This window comes from Lagopus leucura, unplaced genomic scaffold (genome assembly GCF_019238085.1).
Source record: "Lagopus leucura isolate 7727_CA_CO unplaced genomic scaffold, USGS_WTPT01 Super-Scaffold_760, whole genome shotgun sequence".
In the NCBI taxonomy this organism is placed as follows: domain Eukaryota; kingdom Metazoa; phylum Chordata; class Aves; order Galliformes; family Phasianidae; genus Lagopus; species Lagopus leucura.
Genome location: NW_024962257.1, coordinates 3643536 through 3667092, shown reverse-complemented (window position 1 = coordinate 3667092; position 23557 = coordinate 3643536). Strand labels below are relative to the sequence as shown.

Genomic DNA, 23557 nt, shown 5'->3' with positions numbered 1-23557 from the left:
ACTACATTTTCAAATGAATTCTGCTCCAGCAAAATTCTAGCAGAGAGGTGATGGTGGGAACAGGTCCATCCCTCCATCAAGAGCAGGCTAAATGTTCTCATAAAAATAAGCCCAAAGCTTCTCTTGGAGTTGGAAGTCCAGCACGCAACATTGATTTTAGTGCTATTTCCCTCTCCTTTTTGTCACCTCAGTAAAGATGTCTGCCTGCCTGTGTGCCCAGGAAGGTCCTTGGCCCCTTGGCTGCCTCTCATGACAATCGATGCGTAGCAGTGCTCCTGAAAGGCTTCTTTCAGAAATACAGGCACTTGACATATTAAAACTAGATGTAAGCAAGCTGGGAGTTAATCAGGATTTAATGCAGCTAAAAGCTGAGATGTGGAAGCTGCCCAATAAGGATTTTACTACTGTGCTCCCCCAACTTCTGATTAAATGTATAGTTTCACACGGGATTCAGACTCAGATCCATGTTTAAAAATACCTGTTTGATGAATTTATATTCATGGGGAGGAACAGCTGAATTAATTTAGAAGACAACCCCCTTCTACCCTTTTTGTTCCGTTCTCTGAAGAAAGGTTCAAACGTAAGGTCAGTGAAATATTAAAATACCAATTTTATTTCCTACTATACCTCAGCCCAGAGCCTGTTTTACTAAAAAACACGCTGCCTTGAGAATTACCCATTAGAGAAATGAAGGCTTTGGCTCTCGCTGGTTCCTCTGTGCTGTCCCTCAGTTCTGCTTCGCAGTAGTACATTCCAACATCAGCAGAGGTTGGGTTGGTGATCGTGAGGCGTCTCCCAAAACTGCTAATTCCACTGGTGATTTTTATTCCATTTCTCTTCCACATTACGCTTAGTCTCTCAACAGGTCTACCGGGATTAAAAAAAAATACAATAAAACATTACAGAATAATCTTGTCTGCAGTTATACACGGATTTTAAAGCTCCTTCTATCTCCGACATTGGCTATTGAGAAGTAAATGCATACATAACTTCTACACTTCAACTACAGACTACTCAAGTGGCGTTATGCAAGTACAGCTAATTGATACAGCAATAGAAGTTAAGTACTAATAATTTCATTTCTCTAAGCAAAAGAAGTAAATATTGTTATGTGAATCAGCTGCATGGGAAGTGCTTTCATTATAACTCAATTACCAGGAAAATATTAACCATATCAAGAACATCTCTGCCCTCAGAGGAGAATGTAAATCAGTTGGTCCTCCTATCAGCTGGAGACTCAACTATTCGCTCCCTTCAGAATGCAGTGGAAACAGCCACATGCACAAAACAAATGCTGTGAACTCTATGTTACGGTGCATTATGAACAGTTGAGCAATAATCACTGTAAACGAAGAACATCTGTAATAAATTACTCCATAAGAGATCTTTCCTAATTTATTTACTAGGAAGCACAGTCTGTTGATTTAAACGGTATCACCTTCCATGCCAATATGCAATATAACTGAAATATTACTTAACTGAAACATAATGATTTCTGTAAGAGTGTTTGCTGATGGCACAACACTATTCTTGCCTTTACTGGGTAAGCCACAGGTGGGAAAGTATCTCTGCCTACATTCTTATTTTGCCAAGAAAAAAAAAAATCAAAGTTTAATTCAGTAATGTCGGGCAAATAAGATTATTCCTAAGGTTACTTTGAAGAGCAAGGGACACGCTGCAGTCTGCTTCACTAATAAAGAATGTAAAGAACATGCTATGTTCTTCCCAGCGAAGGAAAGGGCATTACAATCAGCTGCTGACGACCCCTCTGCTTTTTCAATACCTTGCACTGGCTACACATTCCAATGTGACTTCGCTGCTCCCTGCTACAACGCTCGTGTTCTGCGGAGGGATGATGATGATGGGAGCCGCGGTGTCAGATGGGTCCGTGGCACCTGTGTGGGCAGAGAGAGCCACTAGTGAATGCCTCATACACCCACAAACAGCAAGGACCAAATCACCTCAGGTAAAAGATCTTGTCGAGTGACACAGCTGCAAATTCCATTCTTCAACCTCAGCGTGGATTTTAATCTCCTCATTAAAGGGAGATCTTCAGCATGACCGTTTTCGATGGCTTTCATTATACTGTGCAAACACACTGTTTCAATACCCCCAGCTTGGTATCATTCAAAACACACACAACTCGCAGAACTACTCCCAGATGGAGTGCAGAGGCCACTCTCAAATAGAGAGCAAATAAATTAAGCATCCTAAAGGTTTGCTATTGTTGAGCATTTTTTATTTTTATCAAGCACTTGCTGACTTATATTTTTAAGACTGTTTCATGTTTTGTTTAATCTTCGCACTTCCATGCTATTTCAAAAGAGTCTGCCAGTACTCACGTTAGTTCTTTAAAAAGATTTTACACACTGGGGAACAAATATAAAATTAACAAAGCAGCATATCGCAGCAACTTCAATCCCCTTTTCTTATCAGGCAAGTAAATAACCTAAATCTGCTCCTCTTTTGTGAGGCACCGTACTGTAAATAATTTAGCTTATGCAACAGTCAGCAGACACTTAAAAAATGGAAAAAAAGGCTGCTTGTAAAATTTGTCTGTGTACATTTAGTAAGTGAATTAAAACACCCATGTATTCACAGGTACTTTGCTTCAAGCAACTCATTTGGAAGAGAAAAATTAGCTATTTTTTAGCTTGAATGAGAGAGTAATAAAAATTTCTAAAGATACGGAATCCAATAAGTAAATCAGAGAAAAGTAATGAAAATAAAACTAAATTGATGCAAATCCAATCCAATTCATCAGATGTCTTCTGATGAAGACAGACTAACCAGCATTTTAGCTGGTAAGCAGAGCGGGAAATTGGCAAACCCCAATGTCCTCTTTTAGGATATTGCCCTAAATAATAGCAAATGACAGAAAATTCTTTGCTTATCCAAAAACCAGCATACCAAACACCGTTCAACATTCTGTTTCCCTTCTTAGACAGACTAAGTTTTTGGTAATGGGCCTCAAAGGTCACAAGGTCAGCAGATTTGTGAATTGTTGAATGACAAAATTTTGGCCTTTTGACTCTTTTGTAATTGATAGCAAATATTGTACTAAAGGAAATGAAAGCATCCAGTACAATGCTGAAATGTTACGAATACCACCTGCACACCTGAATAAGTTCATGAATCCAGGGGCAGTGCTTAAGGAACTGATAAATGCACATGTGCTTCTTCCCATAAATATGCTCTATTAACCTGACACAGTATACGTACACAACTTGCATGGGATCTCAACAAGCAAGATTTCAGCAAGATTCTAGTTCTGCTCCACAGTATTCCTGGAAATAAGATGTTATTGGGTAGCTAATCTGCTTTCTGAAGATCTCCGTGATGGAATCTTCCAGGTAGCAATTGAAAAAGTATAAACCAAGTGTCAATTGGATCATCAACTGGTTATTGACAAGAATAACCTCAGCTTTACTGCTCACCCCTACCTTTTGCACAAGATGAAGGTTTACAACAGTAACCGCTAAAAGAGCAACAAACAAGTTACTAATTTGGCAATGATAATTTCTTATCTTCATCTGGAAAAGAGGAAAACCACTTGTTCAGCTTATCAGCTCCCCTGAAGAATGTGTGTTTTTAATATGCTCAACCATACTAAAAACAACCCAGGAACAGAAGCCAGCTTTGTTGTAACCTCTAGGAGTTCACCCCATGGGAAAGGCTCTTTGTGCAGCAAGCAGATAAGCAGGGGAAATAAAAGAGCACTTTCCTCTGCCTGCAACCAGGAAAACGTAAGGTTGCTTTGACTTTATTAAAAACCATAACAAGGATCTAAACAAAGTATGTGCTTATTTTCATTTCATACCATCCCTGAAACAAATCTATTTAAAGCAGTCTTTTGATAACAATTTTGAATGGGTGAGCAGATGTGATACTGAGAGCTCACCAAAGCAGCTAGCGCTTGGATTCTAAGTAAAATCATACAAAGGTCAGCTGCCAGTGTAACAAGCATATATAAAAAAATCCAACATTTCAAAGTATTATCTAAACAGCATGAATATTTCATATTCAAAGACAGGTCAAGTTTCCCTCTGCAACTCAAATAATTCTGTTGCAGTAACTCACTCTCTCCCAACCATGCCAAATAACACCCAACCAGGACATTCCCAGAGCTATCTGTGCAGAGTACAGCCTGTAGTTCTGTTTTGTGGCAGGTCAAGGTACCAAAGGAGAAATTTGGTCTTACTTTATGGTAACAGTCTCAATAAAGCTGTAATGTGGGATCTGTTTGCCTACCTGTAATGCTATGAAATGATGGAAAGCACATTATAAAAATATAAAGCAATAATAGTGGAATGACAAAGTCCTAGGCTGCAGCAACTGAGAATAAGCCAAATGCAGCAGCTGTGGACACAAACAAAAGGAAAAAGCTGCTTGAAAGGCCTCAAGCATACAGGGATCTCCAGCAAGATCCCCTTGCCTCCACTGCCAACCCTTAAATGAGGTCTGGGAAGGGATGGATCCTGGTCCCACCCTTTCTGGTCACTCTGTGCATTGAATACACCTGGGCTCCCCTAGGTTGGCCCTGCCTTCCCACCAGGTGCTCAGTCACTTACCATTTCTGCCACACCACCCTATCCTCTCACCTTTTTGTAAGAAATCCACAGGCTGGAATGGCAGAGCAGCCAGGCTCCTCATTAAAAGAGGACTAACACTGTGGTCTGGTTCCCATGATGCGATGCAGCGAATCAGACTTTGGCCTGTGGTCCCCAATAGATATTTTGCATTATTAAAAGGCTGCTCAATTTCCCACGTATCCTTTATTTTAACGATTGAGCTTCAACTTCTTAGATTCATATCTACTAGGAAATATTTATTAAAGACACTGAAACACGAGAGCAGTGTGAATGAATGCAAGAACATACAGCCACAGTGAGATGAATCTGCTGTCAGGGGACCACCGTTCCCACCCATCTCATACCTGCTTTGAAATAAAAAATCTTCCTTTTCTATCTGCCTTCTGAATCCCTTCTCTCCCCCAGAGCAGTATTAAGGAAAGAATACCAACCCCAGAAGTGCAGACTTCTGGGGCAAGGGATGCCTAACTATGAGACATAACAGATCTGTGGGAACTTGCAGGAAGCTGCAAAGACAAGGCTGAAAGGCACTGAAGATCACTTAAGGGATGTGCTCTTAATCTGATTCTAGTCCCTAATAGAAGACTGGACAGAGGACTGCCACAGGCAAACATCCCGATCCAAGCAGTTTCCTTCAGGAAAGGCTCTCTGCTTTATTTTATACTGTACCTATTTTAGCCTCAACCCTCACAGTATTTCCAATCCTTCCTTTGCTTCTAAACCAACTCCTTAGACATCCTGTGATTATTGGAATCTATTAGGGCCCAGTAAGTGAAGTGCTTTTGGGAACAGCCCCAGCCGCCCTTTGATGCTGTTACCATAACTCACACGTGCAGGAGTTCATCTTGGAGCTGTTTCAGTGGATCCCATACCATTCATGAAGCAGTTCCTGAACTGCCATTCTCAGCCCATTATATTAACTTCCATCAGTATTATTTTTCCATATTAGAATTTGAAAATAAAAATTAAAAAAAAAACAGAAAATGAAATGAGGAGATCCAGGGTCTTTTGGTTCCCCTAAACAAGAGCTCCTCTGGAGATTGTGCAGAATGCACAGAAATTCTGCAAAAAACAGAGATATGTTAAGAGAAGAGAGAAAAAAGGGTGATGGCCCCTTGCATCATCTATTTGTTTTTTGTTACCAGTGCCTGTGTGTGACTGCACAACTCTGATCTTGGATCACAGTGAACTTCCACTTTTTAACTACCATCTGACTGACAGCGAGTCAGTCAGTCCCGAGTGGTCTGTAACACTGACTTCTATTTTTCTTTTAATAGTGATGAGCTGTAGAATTTTAACTCTCTGCTATTTAAGTATTGTAATTATGCAGACTGCCCTATAATCTCTAGAAAGACACAATCAGTGTTTTTATCTCCCTACATACATAGTCATATTGAGTACAAGAAATTTTAAATATTTTAATTTCCAGTTTAAAAACATCACAGACTTTGTCAAAGTCACTTGAATGTTTAATTTTCCCAACAGAGATGAAATCTGACTCAGGCCATATGACAAAACACAAAAATACAAAATGTGCTTTTCCCTTTAGAAATGTATAAACATGAGCTTCTTCCCCAGGTCTTACATTATGGTATGCAAAGTTTATCTACATCTGTTTTTGCAGTGCAGAATATTAACAGCAATGCTTCATGGATGCTCAAATTCCTCTCAGACAGACACTGTGCCAACCAGCCCTAATAAGAGGTGAGAGGAAGCATTTATCTCTTGAAAAGAAGTAATAGCTTGAGATCAGACTTGAGAAAAATAGCGACTTTTATTTTTTAAGCCTGTGAGATTAAATTGCTTATAGGTCCCAGCCTGCTGATGACACAACACAGCTGAGGTTATCATGAGCAAGAGGAGTGAGAATTGCCCAAATAAACACCCAGATCACCTGATTTACATAACACGGGGCAGGGATGCTGGGAATGCTGGGATGGGATACTGGCTGCTACTCATTCCTACTCTGTCTTAGTTACTGCTGCCATTATTTCTCAATGTCCTGTTTTCAGTGAAAAAGAAATTTCACTGGAGTGGGTACCCCAAACTGGATTTACTTCTTTACATTAGGAAACTCATCTAAGAGAAAAAAAAACACTTTGAGGTAAGGGTCACCAGTACCCTACAGCTAAACTAATGGAGACATGGAGCACCTGTAGCAGAACTTTGGAACTGTTTACAAGTTAAGCTGGAAGAAAAAGATTAGAAAACCTTCCCTGCAACCTTTCTACAGACTTTTAGACTATCACAATTTGCAGAAGTGCCTTTTCCAATGACTATGCAGGATACATGCAAAGCTTCTTTTCCAAATTACAGATACCTGCATTAGAAAAAAGTAGAATAGGAGATGAGTCCAACAGCAGCAGCTAAAAAAATTACATATAAATAATTGAACACTATGGCATCAAGGATATACAATCTCAGCCTACATAACACAAAAAAGAGAAATGTCCCTCACATGGCATCTCAATGTTGCTCAGGGGAAAAAAAGAGACCTTACAAATACAAATTATCTAATGGAATAGATACTACTTTTTCCATAATGGATTAATTCCCCTTTCCAGTACAACATACACAACAGAAATTGGATCCTGATCAATAGAAGATTAATTTCCCTTTCCCTTTTCAGTGGAGGATGCACAACACGACCTGGAGCCGGATCAACAGACTGGCAAATGTTGACAACCACCTGTGGGCCTGAGAGTATCACTACACAAATATGGAAAAAATATGTTTATCCATCGTAAAGCTGTGCCCTAAAACACTGCTCACTTGTTCCCTACTTATCAGACTGTACATTAACAGATTATACAGTGAAAGAGCGTTAAGATAATACAGGTTACCATTTCATTTTCTCACTTCTATTCCAGCAAGAATGGTATAAATTTATCAAGAAAAGGTAAATAGGTGATGTTGCTGTACACTGCTGTGTACTGTACAGATCTCTGCACAGGTTTATAAACATAAAGAAAAATAAGAGATTTTCCTGTCTTGATCACATTTATTTAGTTTGACAGCTAATACTAAAACTCCAGATGGAGCATTTTGAGACAAAATTGTGTATTTATAAAACAATTAGCAATCTAATTACAGAGTTGGCATATGAAGAACTGTTACGACTATTCAGTACCTGTGGATATCTTAAGAATCCTCAAATGTACATATCATTTCTGATCTTCCAACCTTTGAGAGGCTGTAGATTCAAAATAGTAAGGAAGCAACAACAAGAATTTCACTTTCTGGATCAAATTTATAGTGAAAGCAGCCTAGTTGCTTGAATCAATCACCTCAAGCAAATTCTTATATATACAGTCCTCATCTCGATCTAGACATCAGACATCATGACATATGAATAAAACACCAGACATGGGAAAGGTTTACAAAACACAGTACAATCAAAACAAGTGAATGATCTAGGTCAGTTATATTTATTGACTCAATACACTCCTGTCAACGTGACCAGCTTTGCCCACATCACATCAAATGCATGATTCATTTCCACTGCAAGTAAACCAAAAAGAGAGAAAGAATAAAAAGCCAATACAGCAACAACAGAACTACAGTAAGCAGATCACAGATTAAATAGATGGCATGTGAGGGTGGATTTGGTGAAGAGCAGCTCTTACTGAAAATTTCACCAATTTCTTGGCTGAATCACCCATGCCAAAAAGCAAACAAGAGTTTGAAAACCCCCACGCCTCCCTTAGGCCTGTGTGATACACCATACATGTTACAACAGGACTTTGGGTGCCTTTAACTCTAAAAGCTAAAGTTACCCAAAGATAATTAACCTACAGAGTGTGTTTTACCCAGTCAAGCTTGCAACCCTGCAAACCATTCAAAATACACTTCATGTCAGGAACTTGCTGGTCAGTTTGAAGGGTGAAAATACTTGTGTGACTAAGTTCAGCAGATGCATAATGAATGTATTTTTCCTGTTTTCTCTTCTAAGGCTCAGTCTCTGTAAAACTATGTAAACTTTTGGTAAGAAGATGCTTCTTGTGCACGGAACTTCCAGATAGCTGTGTTTGGGGCAGGACTGCAATGCACCTTGTGAGTCAGCCCTCCCCCATCTCCTGTTTCTGAACATGCTGGGTAGCAGTAAGAGCACTGAGCATTTTTAGACTCCACTTTCATGTTGGAACGTTTCCTAAAGCTTTGTTCAACCTACTAGAAGCACTCCGAATACCCAGCTGAAATGCATTCCTAACCAATGTACCCCATTTGTTCCTCTGCCAAAGCTGTCTTTTGGCTTAAATATCTCTTTTCTCCTTCTGTGATTTTTAACTCCTTAAGTATTTATAGGCAACAATCATGCTCCTTCACAGTCTTAGTTTTACCTAGCTAAACTATTCTTGCCTGACAAGTTTTAAAGGATTCACTGAAATATATACAAACAGAAGAATAGGAGCACGGGTAAAAAGAACAGCTAGCATCACATTATAAATGTTTCCAAATGTTTAAACAAATAACAGCCACATTTGTAACAGCTTTTTTCCCTCCTTTGTAAAGACTTCACAGACTGCAAGAGCTGTTAGTTTTAGCCCTAGGGAAAGATTAATGGAGAACTCAGCTCTAGCCACAAGATGACTTATACCCTTTTGTGCGTGGATACTACAGCACAGAAGAGCTTTCTATACTGCATTACATAAAACAGAGCCTAAAATACAGGTTGAGAAGCTTCTAAAAACTTGTAGAGAGCTTTTAGGATCTACCCCAGGCACAGTGAGACACAGGGGCCTGATGATGTTGGCGTAGGATCAGAGGTATTTGTGCAGCCATCACAGGGATGAGGGTGGAGCTCATGCTGGCTTCACTCCAGACTCTCTCCAGTTTTGCTCCACAGGTGGGACAGGGATGGCAGACGCAGCTTTCTTCCTGATTTTGCCCTTTTTCTACAGGTCCTTAGTGACCCAGCAACTGCTGCTGGCAGCACAGCTCTGCAAACCAGACTTGTTCCCCTCTTTCCTACTAGCTAAGTTCTACAAATCTCAGTATTTTAGGACTTTAGTTTAGTTTCTGTAGTGTAGCAACAAATGTCCAGTGTTGTCCCATGCAGTTCTAAGGAAATTAAGCCACTGCTCAGTTACTCAGCTCGCTGTGATGACTCAGCAGCTCACTTTAAAAGCAGATCAGATTTCTGCTCCAACACTCTGAAATTCCCTTCTCACAACTCCTGGTGCAAAAAAAAAAAAAAAAAAAAAAGCAATTTGGCAGTTCAGTCTCTGTCACCGACCTGACCTTCCCCCATGCACAGCAAGGGGTTCTTTTCTGCCCAGAAACTTATCATCCAGCACATCATTAGAGCTTTTAACATGAAAAAATATAGAGCCTCAAGCTATTCTAGCTAGAGAACACTCAGGTGGCTTTTCAATTCACCAGATAGCTTTAGTATTGGCTATATAAGAGGATAGAGTGTGTAATCTTATTCAACAGCAGTTAAAAGGGGAAAGAAAAAAATCCGTGGTCTAGCAGAGGAATCTATCAGCCTCAGAGTCAGCCTCAAAGCAGAGCGAGGGGCACCAGGAGGAGAATCCCACGGCAGCAGCACCTAGAACCTGTGGGTTTTATTAAGATGGAGCATCTGAAACATGTTTGTGTCTGGAAAGATTTTAAAGTAACTCATCAGCAGAGATGATTTTTAAGAGGCTGTAATATTTTTATGATGCACTAAAGTGCATCATAAGAGAAGCATCCTTCTAAATATAAACAGGCATGCACTTAGGGGAGGAAACAGGTTTGAGATTGGACAGTGATGCTTTGCTGCTCGTGTATTCCTGCAGCAGACAGCAAGGGTCATGCTATGCTGAGGACAAAAAGAAACTTTTAGCATCTTGCTGCCCTGGCACTTTGCATGCACTTTGCATACGCTTTGCATCACTTGCTTTCTTAATAAATATAAATTAATAAACCACACATTACTATGTGGATGTCAAATAAACTCAAACTGTCAGTTATCAGTGCAGCAATACGAAAACTCACTGGAAAGATAAAAGTTCAGAGAATATGGCTGTGTTGTGTAAATCAGAACTGCTGGTATTTTAGATGTTGTAGCTCTCACCAGCAGATTGTGGTTTATTGTCAAGCAGCAGGAAAGGAAGAGAAATGGGAGACAATAAAATGCTGCCACTCTCTATTTTCAAATGTTCCATCAAATGTGGCTTTTTTTTTAAAATACATTAATTTCTTAACTCCTTACATGGTTAAAGGACAAATAAAATCACACTGCTGACAATCAATCAATCAATTTGCTGCTTCTCGTACTTGTAAAAAGTTTGAAAACTTCTACTTAGGAATGAAATGGTGATAATTAAAAAAAATAAAAATAAATAAAACAATATATTCCTCTCTGTCCTTTACCAGACTTGAATAAAAGGGATAAAGAAAATAGTCACAAATGACTTCAGAGCATCTATTTAAGCTGATGCTGTAAAGCAGTACCTTGGGAGTAGGCACTTGCACACATATACTGATAATCTCATAAGCAGTTCTGATAAAGCTAAAATCATTATTAAATTTTAGGTTAGCTTCAAAATTTGGATTCTTCTAATATCAACTTAGGTTCGGGAGAACACTGATGGTTATCTGGCAAATTCATGAAAATCACAGAATCAGAGAATGGCTTGAGTTGGAAGGGACCTCAAAGATCATCAAATTCAGTTCCCAGCCACCAGATCAAATACTAGAACAGGTAAGTAATAAATATTGCTGGATTTTAGAGATGTCCTAACAGTTGGATATGTACTGTGCCTGGCTGCTTCTTTAAGACTCTGGGATCTTCCTGAAAGAATTTAAATCTGTCCTCATGGAGAATCAGCAAATGAGAAATCTGAAAGTGTTCCACGGTTGATTTGTCCTTCACAATGAAAGGAAGGGCTTCTGCGTCAGAGGCATTTGGTGCCAGTAGATGTGTACAGGCCACCAAACTGGCCATCATTATGCAAAACATGTATATAAGAGTGCCTATATAGATCTGAACAAGACAGCTTAAAGCCATGCAAATGCATTTTTGCAGTTACTGGATAAGCAAGGTGTTGATCAAAGCTTTCTCCAGCAAATCCACTCTGAGAACGAGGATTAAAATTTGTTACATTTAAACATCAGTTGAACTTCAAAAAAAACAGAAATCATCCAAATTTCAAAAACTGTCCTCAGATCCTCGATTCTACAGGCATGGAACAATTTATGAGGGCTTAAGAGAGCACTGCCACAGATATTTATAACATTGAACTAAATAGGCACTTTTGTTCTCGGTTGCTGAAACTCCTATTCAAACCAAGATGCACTTCCTGAGCAGTGTTTTAAGCTCAAGGTCAACTCTTGCCACATTCTATTTATATATTTATATGTGGAACATGTTTTGGGATCCAGATTGCTACCTTGCTCCCAAAGGTCTGCTCCTTCCAAGTCTTTACATAAGGAGAGTGGATCTGAAAAAGCAAGAAGATACCCCACAGCCTTCTTCCAACAACTAACTCAACCAAACATATGGAATGACTTGTCAAAATAATATTTTCAGAAATAGGTTATCAGGGGCCTCAGGTCCATTCCATATGGTCTCAAGTTCCCCACCCTCCTGACCACACTATGCTACTTTTTCTTTTTGTTCTACAAGAGGATGCATTCCTTAATAAAAGTCATGCTGCTCGGGTCACAGAGATTCAGAAGGAAATAAAATTTCATTTATATGTTTAGAACACTGGAAGATATAAAAGCAGGGCAAAATCACTCACACAGCAGAGCTCAGAATCTAAACAAAGATTTTTCCTACCAAAAGAAAGATTTTTTTTCTTCTTTAAAAGCACAGATGTTCTTCTAAATAAAGTGGAGGCTTTCCCTTTGCAGCCTTTGTGATTATCAATCTTTGGTTATTTTATAATATAAGGTTGCCTCAAACCTCACCAGGGAGAAAAATACACATTGCTTTATTTCCTCTGTAGCAAGAACAAAACAACTGTGAAAGCAAAGAATGTTCCAAAAGAGCAAATAATAACCCAGCTAAAGAAAGTCTACAAATTTATTCATTCAAAAATAATTCCACAGATGGATAAGCATTTAATTTTCTGAAGTGAGAATAAAACAGCATCTCTCTTCTCTGGAAGATGGAATAGGTTTTTGTATCTGCCTGTTTGTATACCGTACATAAATACATGCTCAGAGAATGCTGCAAGTACTGCAAAAGGAAATCCAAGGGGAAGTTATTACTCAGGCTCTTTGTTAGTATTTCTGCAGAATAGGTAGAGCTGGCATTGTTAGAAATGAATTTAGTTGTACCTTACTCGGCCAGTACAAATGCTGTTTGCATTAACTTCTGATTTCCTTTCTGCCGCTCTCAGATAAGACTGCAGCTGAAGAGCATGATGTCTTTTCGATCCTGCATTGACTTCTTACCCCCTCAGAAAATGGCTGGGTCACTGTTTGCAGATGCACTTTCTACATGTGGCAAGGAGACTTTGCTCCAATAGTGAAAAACAGATACTTCTTGCTGCAGGGGCTGCTGTCTCCCACTTTACCCAAAACTTTGCATTTCATGCTGCTGCTTTTTTTTTTTTTTTTTTTTTTTTTGAGATTTCTATTATCATAATATGACACCGGGACATCACAACAGAATTACAGCTAATAAGGGAAATCAGGGGGGAGAAATGAAAGAAAGTGAGAAAACGTTACACTTGTGTCATCTGAGACACAAATGTACTTGAGATACAAATGACATCTATTTCATGTTATGTCTTTAAAATAAATAAATCCCCCCTACATTTAACAAGATGTAGTCGACTTCAAACATGTTCTTAGGTTACCAGTTTGAAATTAATTGGCAGTGTGTGATTAGGCAGAACGCAATGACACTGCTTAGTTTTAATCAATCCATTTCATTTTGATTTGCCCTGGAAATAACAATGATGATACAGTTTTTCTATCCGGTTGGTAACAGTGTTAGTGCAGAGCTGTCAAGCATCAGGGCAGCTGAAACAGCAGGAAAATGTTGCAGGATTCACTCTGCACCAAGACATTGACTCCTGCTGCCTCACACGCAGAAAATCTCCTGGAACAACTTATACACGCAAGGTGAAGAAGGATGAATCACTTTGCTCAGACATGCGCACAAAATGCATTTAGGTATGGATTAAAAATATATTCTGCAGCTAAAATAAAACCAGTGTGACGATGGGAAGAGTTGGCTGTCTGCTAGTATCTGGCAACACGAGTTTCCTGAAGTGATGTCCATCAACCTGCAGAGCCGAGCTGGCTTTGCCTTGCTCTGCTTTGTGACTTCTGTCCCCTCTTTTGATCTTGGTATTAGTTCTGTAAACTCAGTGCATCCATGCTTATCTTCATGCAATGAAATACTACATGAATAAATCACACACAGTATCAGAAGCTAATGCTGACCTCTCTACAGACTGCTGAAAATGCTCAACAGTGCCACTTAATTGACCTATCTCCTCTCCCCTCCTTTCGTTCAACAGTAATTATAAAGAAGAGATTGAGGTGTGCCAGACCATTTAGCTCTTCAGAAGACAAGGAATTTTAAAACATAGACCAAATTTAAGACAATAAAAAGTTATATATTGCATACTGAACCACAGCATCTCTGAGAAGGCTCAAAATAGAAACTGCACTTAGGAAAAAGCCAAACAAGCCTCCCTCTCTGCTGCCTCCAAAGCCTTAACTAGAAAGGGAAAAAGAAAAAATACAGAACAAAAAGCTCCGCAAAACCTGAAGTGATGTATAAAAATAAAAGTACAACTGAAGCATTTTTGACATTTCTCTATCACTCTTAAAAATAGTAATAATCCTGAGCTATTTTCGTTGCTGAAAGAAAATAAAAATCAATGCATTTCCATTTAGTGCTTTTGAAAAGGATTACTTGGTATTTCAGCAAAACGCTTTAATGCAGCTTTGTAACGGAGCCCACCATAACTCACAAACTGGGCTCCTCACACTCCAAGCATTTCTCTGCACGCCAGCAGCCCGCACTGGAAGGGAATGCAGGTGAGGCTGCTCCTCCTGGGCTCATCTGTGGGTACCTGCACCATGCCTGGCTATGTAACCTAAGTGCTCTGGGGCTCCTTGCCCTGTAAGGCAGGGACTTGAGTCAATAAAAGAGCAATGTATGTCAGGCCAGGCTGGATGGGGCTTTCAGCAGCCTGGTCTGGTGTGGACATGTCCCAACCCATCGCAGGGGACTTGGAACAAGATGATATTTAAGGTCCCTTCCAACCCAAACCATCCTATGACTCTATTACTCACACCAACTTGGGTTGCTACTTTCACTGCTTATCACTTAGGTTCAATCCAGCAAGCAACAATGCACAAATTGAGGGTGGGCTGCTTTGTTCCTTTGTTTTTGGTTTCTGCTTTTAACAAAAATAATGGAACGATTTATAAGCCTTAACTTTAGTGCATACCCAAGGGTTTGGAAGTGCTGGCTTTCACCCCAACTGCATTTCTCGTTTTTTTGTCTGGTCATAAATTTTAGGTTTATAGCTATGAGCTGAATAAAAATGACCAAATTGCCGATAGACATTAAGAATCTCCTGTAAATCCTGTAAAATATGCAAAGCCATCTTTGAAAGAGGTAAGTGGTTGAACTTTTCCCTTACTACAGGCAGGATAGATAAAAAACTGTATATTTTACAATGAACCACAGGTACTGCTCAAAATAATTAATATTGATAACCAATGCAAAAGATATCATGAACAAAATAGCATCTTTCAAAAAAAAAAATCTATTTTTCTTAGCTCAGATGAGAAGAACCACCAAAAATGTTTTAAAACAACTGTTTTCAAATGTCATTTTTTCCCCTGTTGTTCCTGATTGTCTCTGCATACAAATACAGAAAATGTAAAACCCAGCAAAGAGACAAAGTGGAACATTTAAAACAGCTGATATAACTCTGCACAAAACCTTCACTCCTACCATTAAAAAGTACAATTTATTACCACTGGAAAGCATAAGAATTAGAAAGTACTCTTGAAAAATAATAACTGCTTCTACCAGCACACCAGAGACCTCTACAGAAGATGTAGGAACCATTATCTCCATTTTACATGCGGTGAAAATGAGGCAAGGACAAACACTACTGAAATAAGGCTGCAGCAGGTAAAAGGCTGACTGGTTTCTTACAATCTCTCCAACATTTTGGTGCGCACTGAAATATAGGATGGAAAACTTTTTTTCCTTTCTGCTCTCCAACTGGCAGAAGGAGATGCTGTACAATCCCACGGGGACTTTGCAAGCTCTGAAGCTGTCCCCAACTTCTCCTGCTCCCGTTGCAGCTCGGTTCTCAGTTGAAAGCTTTGTTAATGTGATATGGCAATCTAAATTAAACTCTATTGCAAATTTTCAGACAGCAGTGACGGGGCAGTTATTCACAGCATCTCTGGTCAGTGGCAGACTGAATGTGGAAAAAAAAAGACAGTGTATTCTCCCAGGTTTTATCACTGGCAATGCCAGGACAGAATAAAGCAGGCAATTTGCATTTCTCAGTGTTACTGTTTCAAGCTGCCTGCAGACTCTGGCACACATCCTCACACCAATTTAAATGAGCTTTTGCCATTGGATCGAGCATTGCAAATGAGTGTCTAAAGCCTACATCGTAAGGTACGTTAAGGCCATTCAAACACCAGGTTACATTGCAGATTTGCTTTCCTGCTCCTCAATGTCCACAGCAATTTTCTGCCATTCCTTTTGTACTTTTTCAAGGAGATCAACTGTATATACTCAATGTATTTCAAAACAAAAAGCCAAATTGAAAAGTGGCCAGAAAACATGCAGAGCTCTCAGACTTGATGGGTATGCAGTTCTGCTGGGAGCAGGGACTGACTTCTCTGCTACATAAGCTGAGATGGAGCTGTACCAGTGCTTGGGGAGGGAGGGACTGGCTGCTGTTCTCAGGCACATGAGCCAAGTTCTTCCAAGATACCTGCAGTATCTCTTCCCCTCCCCAGTTTTCCCACTAATAAAGCAGTAGTCAGGATCAAACACTCTAAATCGACTACTGGCTGCTATGGAGTGGCTAGAAGAGCACTGGGCCTTGACAGAAGATAGCCAGCACTGCCAACAGCCCAGAGCTGGACCTGCTGCTCCCCCTTGGGTGCTGCTGCCTGCAGTTGAGCTCAGCACTGACACAGTGCAGCTGTGTGACCGTGGGGCTGAGTGGTGGGCAAACAGCTCAGCTGTGAGAGCTGCTTGAGGCACAGCTGTAAGAAATCCCACACAGGGTTTCTTTGCGCTGACTCAGGAGCTGCCTGGGAGCTCTGGGTTACTGAGCTGCTTTTCAGGTATGCCCCTATACTTCACACCTTGTGTTGGTGCCCTGCTGACCCGAGCTCCTGGCGATAGGCTGCTCCCACTTTGGCACTGTGGATCTGCCAGTGATGAGCAGACCGTTACCTGAGCACTGAGAATGCCTCAGGTTGACACAAGGCAGCCAACAGCAAGCAGTGTCTCCTGCCCCAAAGAGCATTCTTGTCCAAATAAAAAGAGAAAATCCGGATCCAAAGCATTCATTTTAAATGTATTTTCCCAGCCTGTGCCAGTCATTGTCATCAGCAATAGACTACAAACCAAAACAGTGAAATGAGATGCTGGGGAAGCTGCTATAGCTTTGCTTATCTTCTGAGCACTTCGCTGTCAGCAGTTGGGTGAGCATGCTGGATATAACAGGTGAGATGGACAGTGCTACTGGTGTGGTTGTGGTGAGCTGTGTATACCAGTGGCACTACATGACTCAAAGATAGTTTATATCAGAGAAGGCTCCTGGGTAGGAATTCAGATTTTCCATTTGCACATAGAAATTGCTTCTGAGGATGTAACTTAGGGTGAGTTTGTTTCTCCCTAATCACTCGATTACCACAACTGAAAGTTGGAACTGGGACAAGAGTACTTAGAGAGCTTAAACGACAGATGTCATTCCATTTCTGAGAGGATGTTAAGGGATATTCGAGACAGGATATGACTATCTCTTTAGAAAGAATGAAAAATAAATTGAATTTTCTCCTAGTAACCTTTATGAAACACAGTTTCCCATTTGTCTATGGTGACAGATTCCTGTATTTCCCAGAGGAAAATGTAATTTTCATTGAGGAAGGGGAAGAGAAAGAGAAGGTGAGTGAAAATGTTTTTCATTCTTTTAGTTTTTTCGAGGACCATTTTCTTAGGAAACAATCTGATGAATTCATGTGTACAACTGCCCATTCCCAGGAGTCTTGTACCTACAGATGTATCCACAGCCTGGGATTAAGTTGAAAGAAAAGGGGTGCAGTAAATATGATATCAGTTAATACATTATCCTTTGACGTGTCTTTGAAGATATGATTCAATCCATGAAACTGCTGTTCTTCCTGAGGCAGAAGTATTTACGTGAATTTGTTCTAGATACTCTCCCTTATATCCCCAGTTATACTTCTGGCTACTGAGTTATTGTCTGACCAGTGCTAGAGCTCAGAGTAAGCTGTCTCATGGCACATACACATAGATATGTACCTATTTGGACAGTCTTAGGGATTTTATTTTCTAATCAACTTGATCAAGAGCTAAGAGAATCAGAGAATAAGCGGCATCCTGAAGTGGGGAATGCATACATTGAGCTGCATAGCCTTATAAAAACTCCTCCCTTCATGAATACCCCTGATTTAGGGGAAAAAGATGAATTTTGTAATGAGGGTAAGAATTCTCAGCCTTTCTTACAATATCACAAAAAAGGCATCCAAAGATGAAAGGGCACATTCAACAAAGCACAAATATATGTTAGCATTATTTGATGATCAGTTTCAGGTTAAACCTGCCTTGAGACTGGAGATTAATAGTGATAGCTTCTTTTAATGACTGCAGAAATGCCACAGTGCCTGCCAATAACAACTTGAGCAATGAACAGGTTGTTAGAGAATGTATTGTTTATGCACCGCTGACTGCAATCTCTATACAGAAAATTTAATAGACCCTTTTTTCCCTCTCAGCAAGCTTATGTGGTTGGGGATTTAGAACTGCATTATTCCTTATGACCTGACTTATTTATCATGTCAATCATAGTAATGATGTGTCAAAATTATCACAATTCTGAAGCTTTCCCTTTATCATTGAGAGTGCTCTTTTTCAGCACAGTAAGCACATATGACAGAAGAGACATCAGAGGCATAGATTTCATGCATGGCTCTAACAAAATCACAGGGTTAAATAGCTACTTCTAGAGCCAAAGCACCATGGAATAGCTCCTTTCATTTTTCTAATTCAGTTCCTTGTAATAGCAGCTAGACACAGCTGCAACTGCAATTAAGGAGAAAAGATGGGGAATAAAACCGCGCAGAGTCAATTGCCAAAGGTCAAATTCAGATGCTGGAATTTGCAGGTCCTGACCCACCTCACAGCATGCAGTTGGCCTTCTGATACCACCAGTCAGGTTTAAAATTACAACTTTTGCAATTAGGAAGACCGAAGAATTAGACAAGCTAATTTATTGTTGAGATCATCCCTCCCCATCTAAACAAACAGTTTTGCCAGGGGATCAACTTAGGGAAAGGAAAATAATGTAGACACAGGGATTAGAAATTGCTGAAACTGAAGTCTCAGATAAGTGTGCTTGCAAGGTCACAGCCCCATCCCTGAAGGTGACTGGCAGTTCAGGCGCAGCACCCCCCAGAGCAGGTTTCTGAACAAAACACTGGAGTGCATCATACCAGGTTACTGACTCAGAGAAATTAAAGGATGAGAAATAGTTAACAACAGGAGTTCTGGCAGAGGTACAGCATATATTCTTTTGGTTCAATTTTCTAGAGCCTGAGGTCTGAAAGAGATGGAAGCCTCCTTGAAAGGGTCTGGACAGCATTCTAAATTTCATGTTCCATAAGTTTCTCTCGGTCACAGAAGATTAATTCACCATTTATTCTGTAGCCTAGCAAGAACTCGAGAAGCAAGTAGAGTGTGCTGTCCTGAAGGAAGGAGACAGCAAAGCCTTGATCCCTTTGGGGCTTGTAACTGTGGCTGGAACCATTTTTAAATGCAGTTACAGCCAAAGAGAGTTTTAACAAGTTTGAATACACACCTAACATCGTTATATTCTGAAATATGGATTCTCTAACTGGTAGCTTGTGTTGCAGCATACTTTTTGCTAGAGTAGCTGTCTGAAGTGATACTAAACCAAGCTAGCTCTGGACATGTTGAAAAATGCCTGTCAGGTACAGTTCTGGCAGCATTGCCATGAAGCTTATTTGAAGTGTCCAACCTATGGATCAGCAAAAATATGGAGCTTAACACAGACTAATAAAATACAAATAGGTTGTTCTGTGGGAACCCTGATGGAGCTGCAGAGCACTTACTGCTGAATTACAAGGTGAGCACGTCTCAGGGGACTCTAGAATCAATAAAAAGAAATGATGTGGCCCTCCACCAGGTAGAGTTAAGACAGGTCCATAAAATGAACTGACAACAGCCTGCAAGAGTTGCTTAGTTAGGATAAGTAGAGCTGTAGGAGTAAGAACTCATGAATGGGAGATTTAAGTTAGGCAACAGCTAGCAGTTCTCCAAAATTGACTAAAAGAAAGAAATCCTAAGCAAGCTCTCTAAAAAGGTACTTTTTTATTCCCAAAGAAGTTAGGAATTAGATTTAATAGAGTAGAATTAAGATTTCACAGCTGCATATACCATCCACATTATATTATGTGGCTGAAACAATCAGCTGGCTGAACAACTGCAGGACCGTATTTAACCTGCTATGCTGCACCACTCAAAGTCCCTTCTCTCTTCTTTTGGAGGTCTTCACTAATTTGTCAGCAAGCTTTAATATTGCTAAGGTGGCAACTGCAACTGTGATAGTATTAAGATCAATTTTTCTTTGCTGCTACCAGGATTACCCTTCATTCATCCCCTGAGACAGCTCTTCTAAAGAGGATGTGTTTGCAACACGTTCTATTTCCATACCTTTGTGTTTTCTTGGTCAAAAAAGAACAGCTGGAAAGTTAACTTCCAACAGACCTCAATTTTCTTTTAAATTTGATTTTTGCAAATGGAAACAGTAATTTCAGTGTTCTAATCCCTTGCCCAAGCACTGATAAAGCACAAACTTCTACCTAAACTGACTTAAATAAAAGCAAGCAACAATCAGCCGAAGTCTTTGCAACAATAGAATCTGTAGCACAAATTTGGAATAATTACTTTATTTCCTTGGAGGGTCCTTAGATGTACTCTGGTTCTCTTGATTTCTTCCTGTGACACATTCCAAACTAACCACTGACAGACCAAAGTACTTTCGCGTTGAGCTCACTATCTCAGCAAAATATGATGACCTGTTATTTGCAGGACAGATCAGATTATTGCATACTCTCATATAGCTTCAAAATAAGATTTTGTCACCAAAAGAAATGCTTTAATATCTATGGAAACATAGATTTACAACAAACATAGCTTTTAGTGCTACAGCCAGCTGGAGCTAGATTGAGCCACAGAATTCACAGCCCATCCCAAGTCTGAGGCATACTCTGGAACTGCATAGGGAATGCTCCTAAATGCCTGTGCTGTGTCTGCATTGTATCACAGCAAAGCAAAGTCCAATATCTTCACTGTGTCCTTGTAGGGCTGTTAGAGCCAAGTAAGCTGGGTCACATTCCTTAGGAATTTCCACATAAAATATCTTCTCTACTATGAGCTCGGTGGAATAAAAGTGTGGAAGTGTTTCATGAGATAAAAATAATATAGAGAAAGTTCATGAAACCAAGAAAGCTTCACATCTTCCATATTCAGGCTGAATTTGGCTTCATGGTGATTTAAACAATATGAAACCACTTTAAAAAAGATAGCATCGTTTTGAGTGACTTAAATCTACAAAAGTTAAGAAATCAGCCAGTCTGACTTATGGATCACTTCTCAACATTCCATTTAACTTTTAATTACCCAACAGACTGTAATAGCTCCTTTGGAACTGTTAAGATTTGGTTATGTCGGTTTGGCAGCTACAAATGCACAGCACAAAGTCCTCAAGCTAAAAATTATTATGAAATTATTGTAACCTAAAAAAATTAGATCTGTACTAAAACTTACAAAGTACCAAGAAGTAGGTGCGTTTACAGATAAAGAAAATAAATTCAAAGCATTAAGTAGCACAACTAGCCTTTTTTGGACACTAGATTAAAAAGGGAAAGAAAGGCTTTAGGAACGTGAGAATGCAAAGACAGATGGGACTTCATTTAAATCACCAGCCTAAAACAACACAGAAATTGTATTGGTGGGATTTGCAGAGAATGAGCTATTAGATGATTAATGGATTTGATGGAAAGCGAGCTGTATATAGATGAGACATTTTCTTAGCTGTTCTTTCCAAAACATGGAAATTCCTGCTAAAGGCACAGCACAGACTTAAACCAGCACAGTCTCAGCAAGGGCATGGACCAGACTTTCACGATGTCAGCAGCTCATCCAACCAAATGGAACAGACTGCCCCTATCCCAAAGATCTTGCAGTACATGTGCACTGCAGATGGAAGTTCCCCTCCCAAAGCTGATACGGCCACTCAAGAAAGCAGTATTCAACTGCATTTGACAGCATGTTAACTGCTGGATCATGCTCAGAGTTTCTTGTGGGCATCCCACAAGACAGGACAAGGGGAAATGGCTGGAAACTGCAGCATAGGAAGTTCCGCACAAACATGCGCAAGAACTTCTTTACAGTGAGGTGACGGAGCACTGGAACAGGCTGCCCAGGGAGGTGGGGGAGTCTCCTTCTCTGGAGATGTTCAAGACCTGCCTGGATGCCTACCTGTGTGACCTACTGTAGGGAACCTGCTTTGGCAGGGGGGTTGGACTCGATGATCTCTGGAGGTCCCTTCCAACCCCTGCAATTCTGTGATTCTGTGATTCTGTGATCCCAAGGCAGAAACACTTCCAAGAGGCATTTTGCAGTAATAATGAGGCAGCTCTGCATAAATTTGTTCCCTGAGTGCAAATCACGAGCAGTACATGAGTGAAAACAGGTGTGCCTGCTCAAAACCAGAACCAGAAGGTAGTGAGCTGGAAAATGACTGACTGGAGCTGGGAGATGATCTCTCTCTGGCTGCCATGGGGATGAGAAAGGGGCCATATCCACCTTAAAAGTGGGACTGTGGAAGACAACTGCAGGACACAAACTGTGAGTGTAAGCAATGGCCAAGAGCAGTGTTTTGATGCGGTGCAATCAGGGTAAAACTATAGTTCTTTATATTAAAATATAAATAAAAAAAGACATTGTAGTAATTGAAATATGAGTTGATGAGAGCTTGGACATGACTTTTAGATTTATTGAAAAGGCTGTATCACAGAAGTATTAAGTAAGAGGAATTTCTAAATAATACATACAATGTAAACGTGAGGACCTAGAAAGATGACAAAGAAAATTCCTAGGCAATGACATCCCTTGGGACAAGCAGCATGTTTGTGTTCTCTGGGGGAATTGAAAAGAATGAGAGGAAGAAGAGGTGTGGCAGGATCTTGGAGGACTGCTACAGCAAGATAAATCTGAGTTGTCAAACACGGTTGATAAATAGTTGATACATATCAAAGAGATTAAGAGGGAGGGCAAAAAAGATACCCCAAGAAAGCTGAAATAGGGATAAGGTGGGGGTTCTCTGAAAAGACGATTAGATTGATGAGAAATCAAGTGAGGATGGTGTCAAAGCAGCTGAAGTTGTCAAGATGAAGATAAGCACCAGAGCATCAAAGGAACTTACCACTGCTAGTACTGTTGGAAGTGAGCAATAGCAATAGAATAAAGGATCGTGTGAAATGCCTCTATTTAATAAAATTAAATATCCTTAGTTCAGTGTTGGGGTACTGAGAAAAGCAAAAGGAGCATAAAAGGTTACAAAAATAAACATGCACCAAAGCATGTGCTTGGAAAAGGCTGAAATCCAGGACTGCAGTTTTGAAATGGATGCAAAAACAACTAACAAACCAATTATCAGAGTTTAAATGTGGCCGAGCTAATATGGAAAGACTTA

General features: G+C 40.0%; 1 protein-coding gene across 4 annotated transcripts in view; it reads right to left on the bottom strand.

The window, feature by feature from the left end:
• Window positions 1-23557, bottom strand: part of SDK1 (sidekick cell adhesion molecule 1) — a 363622-nt gene that overhangs the window by 147799 nt on the left and 192266 nt on the right. For all 4 annotated transcript variants that reach the window (XM_042863994.1, XM_042863995.1, XM_042863996.1 and 1 more), the window contains 2 exons: window positions 1784-1895; window positions 677-867 (listed from right to left, as the gene is read on the bottom strand). In XM_042863994.1, the coding sequence (XP_042719928.1) occupies window positions 677-867; window positions 1784-1895 (303 nt within the window). The remainder of the gene's footprint in view (window positions 1-676; window positions 868-1783; window positions 1896-23557) is intronic.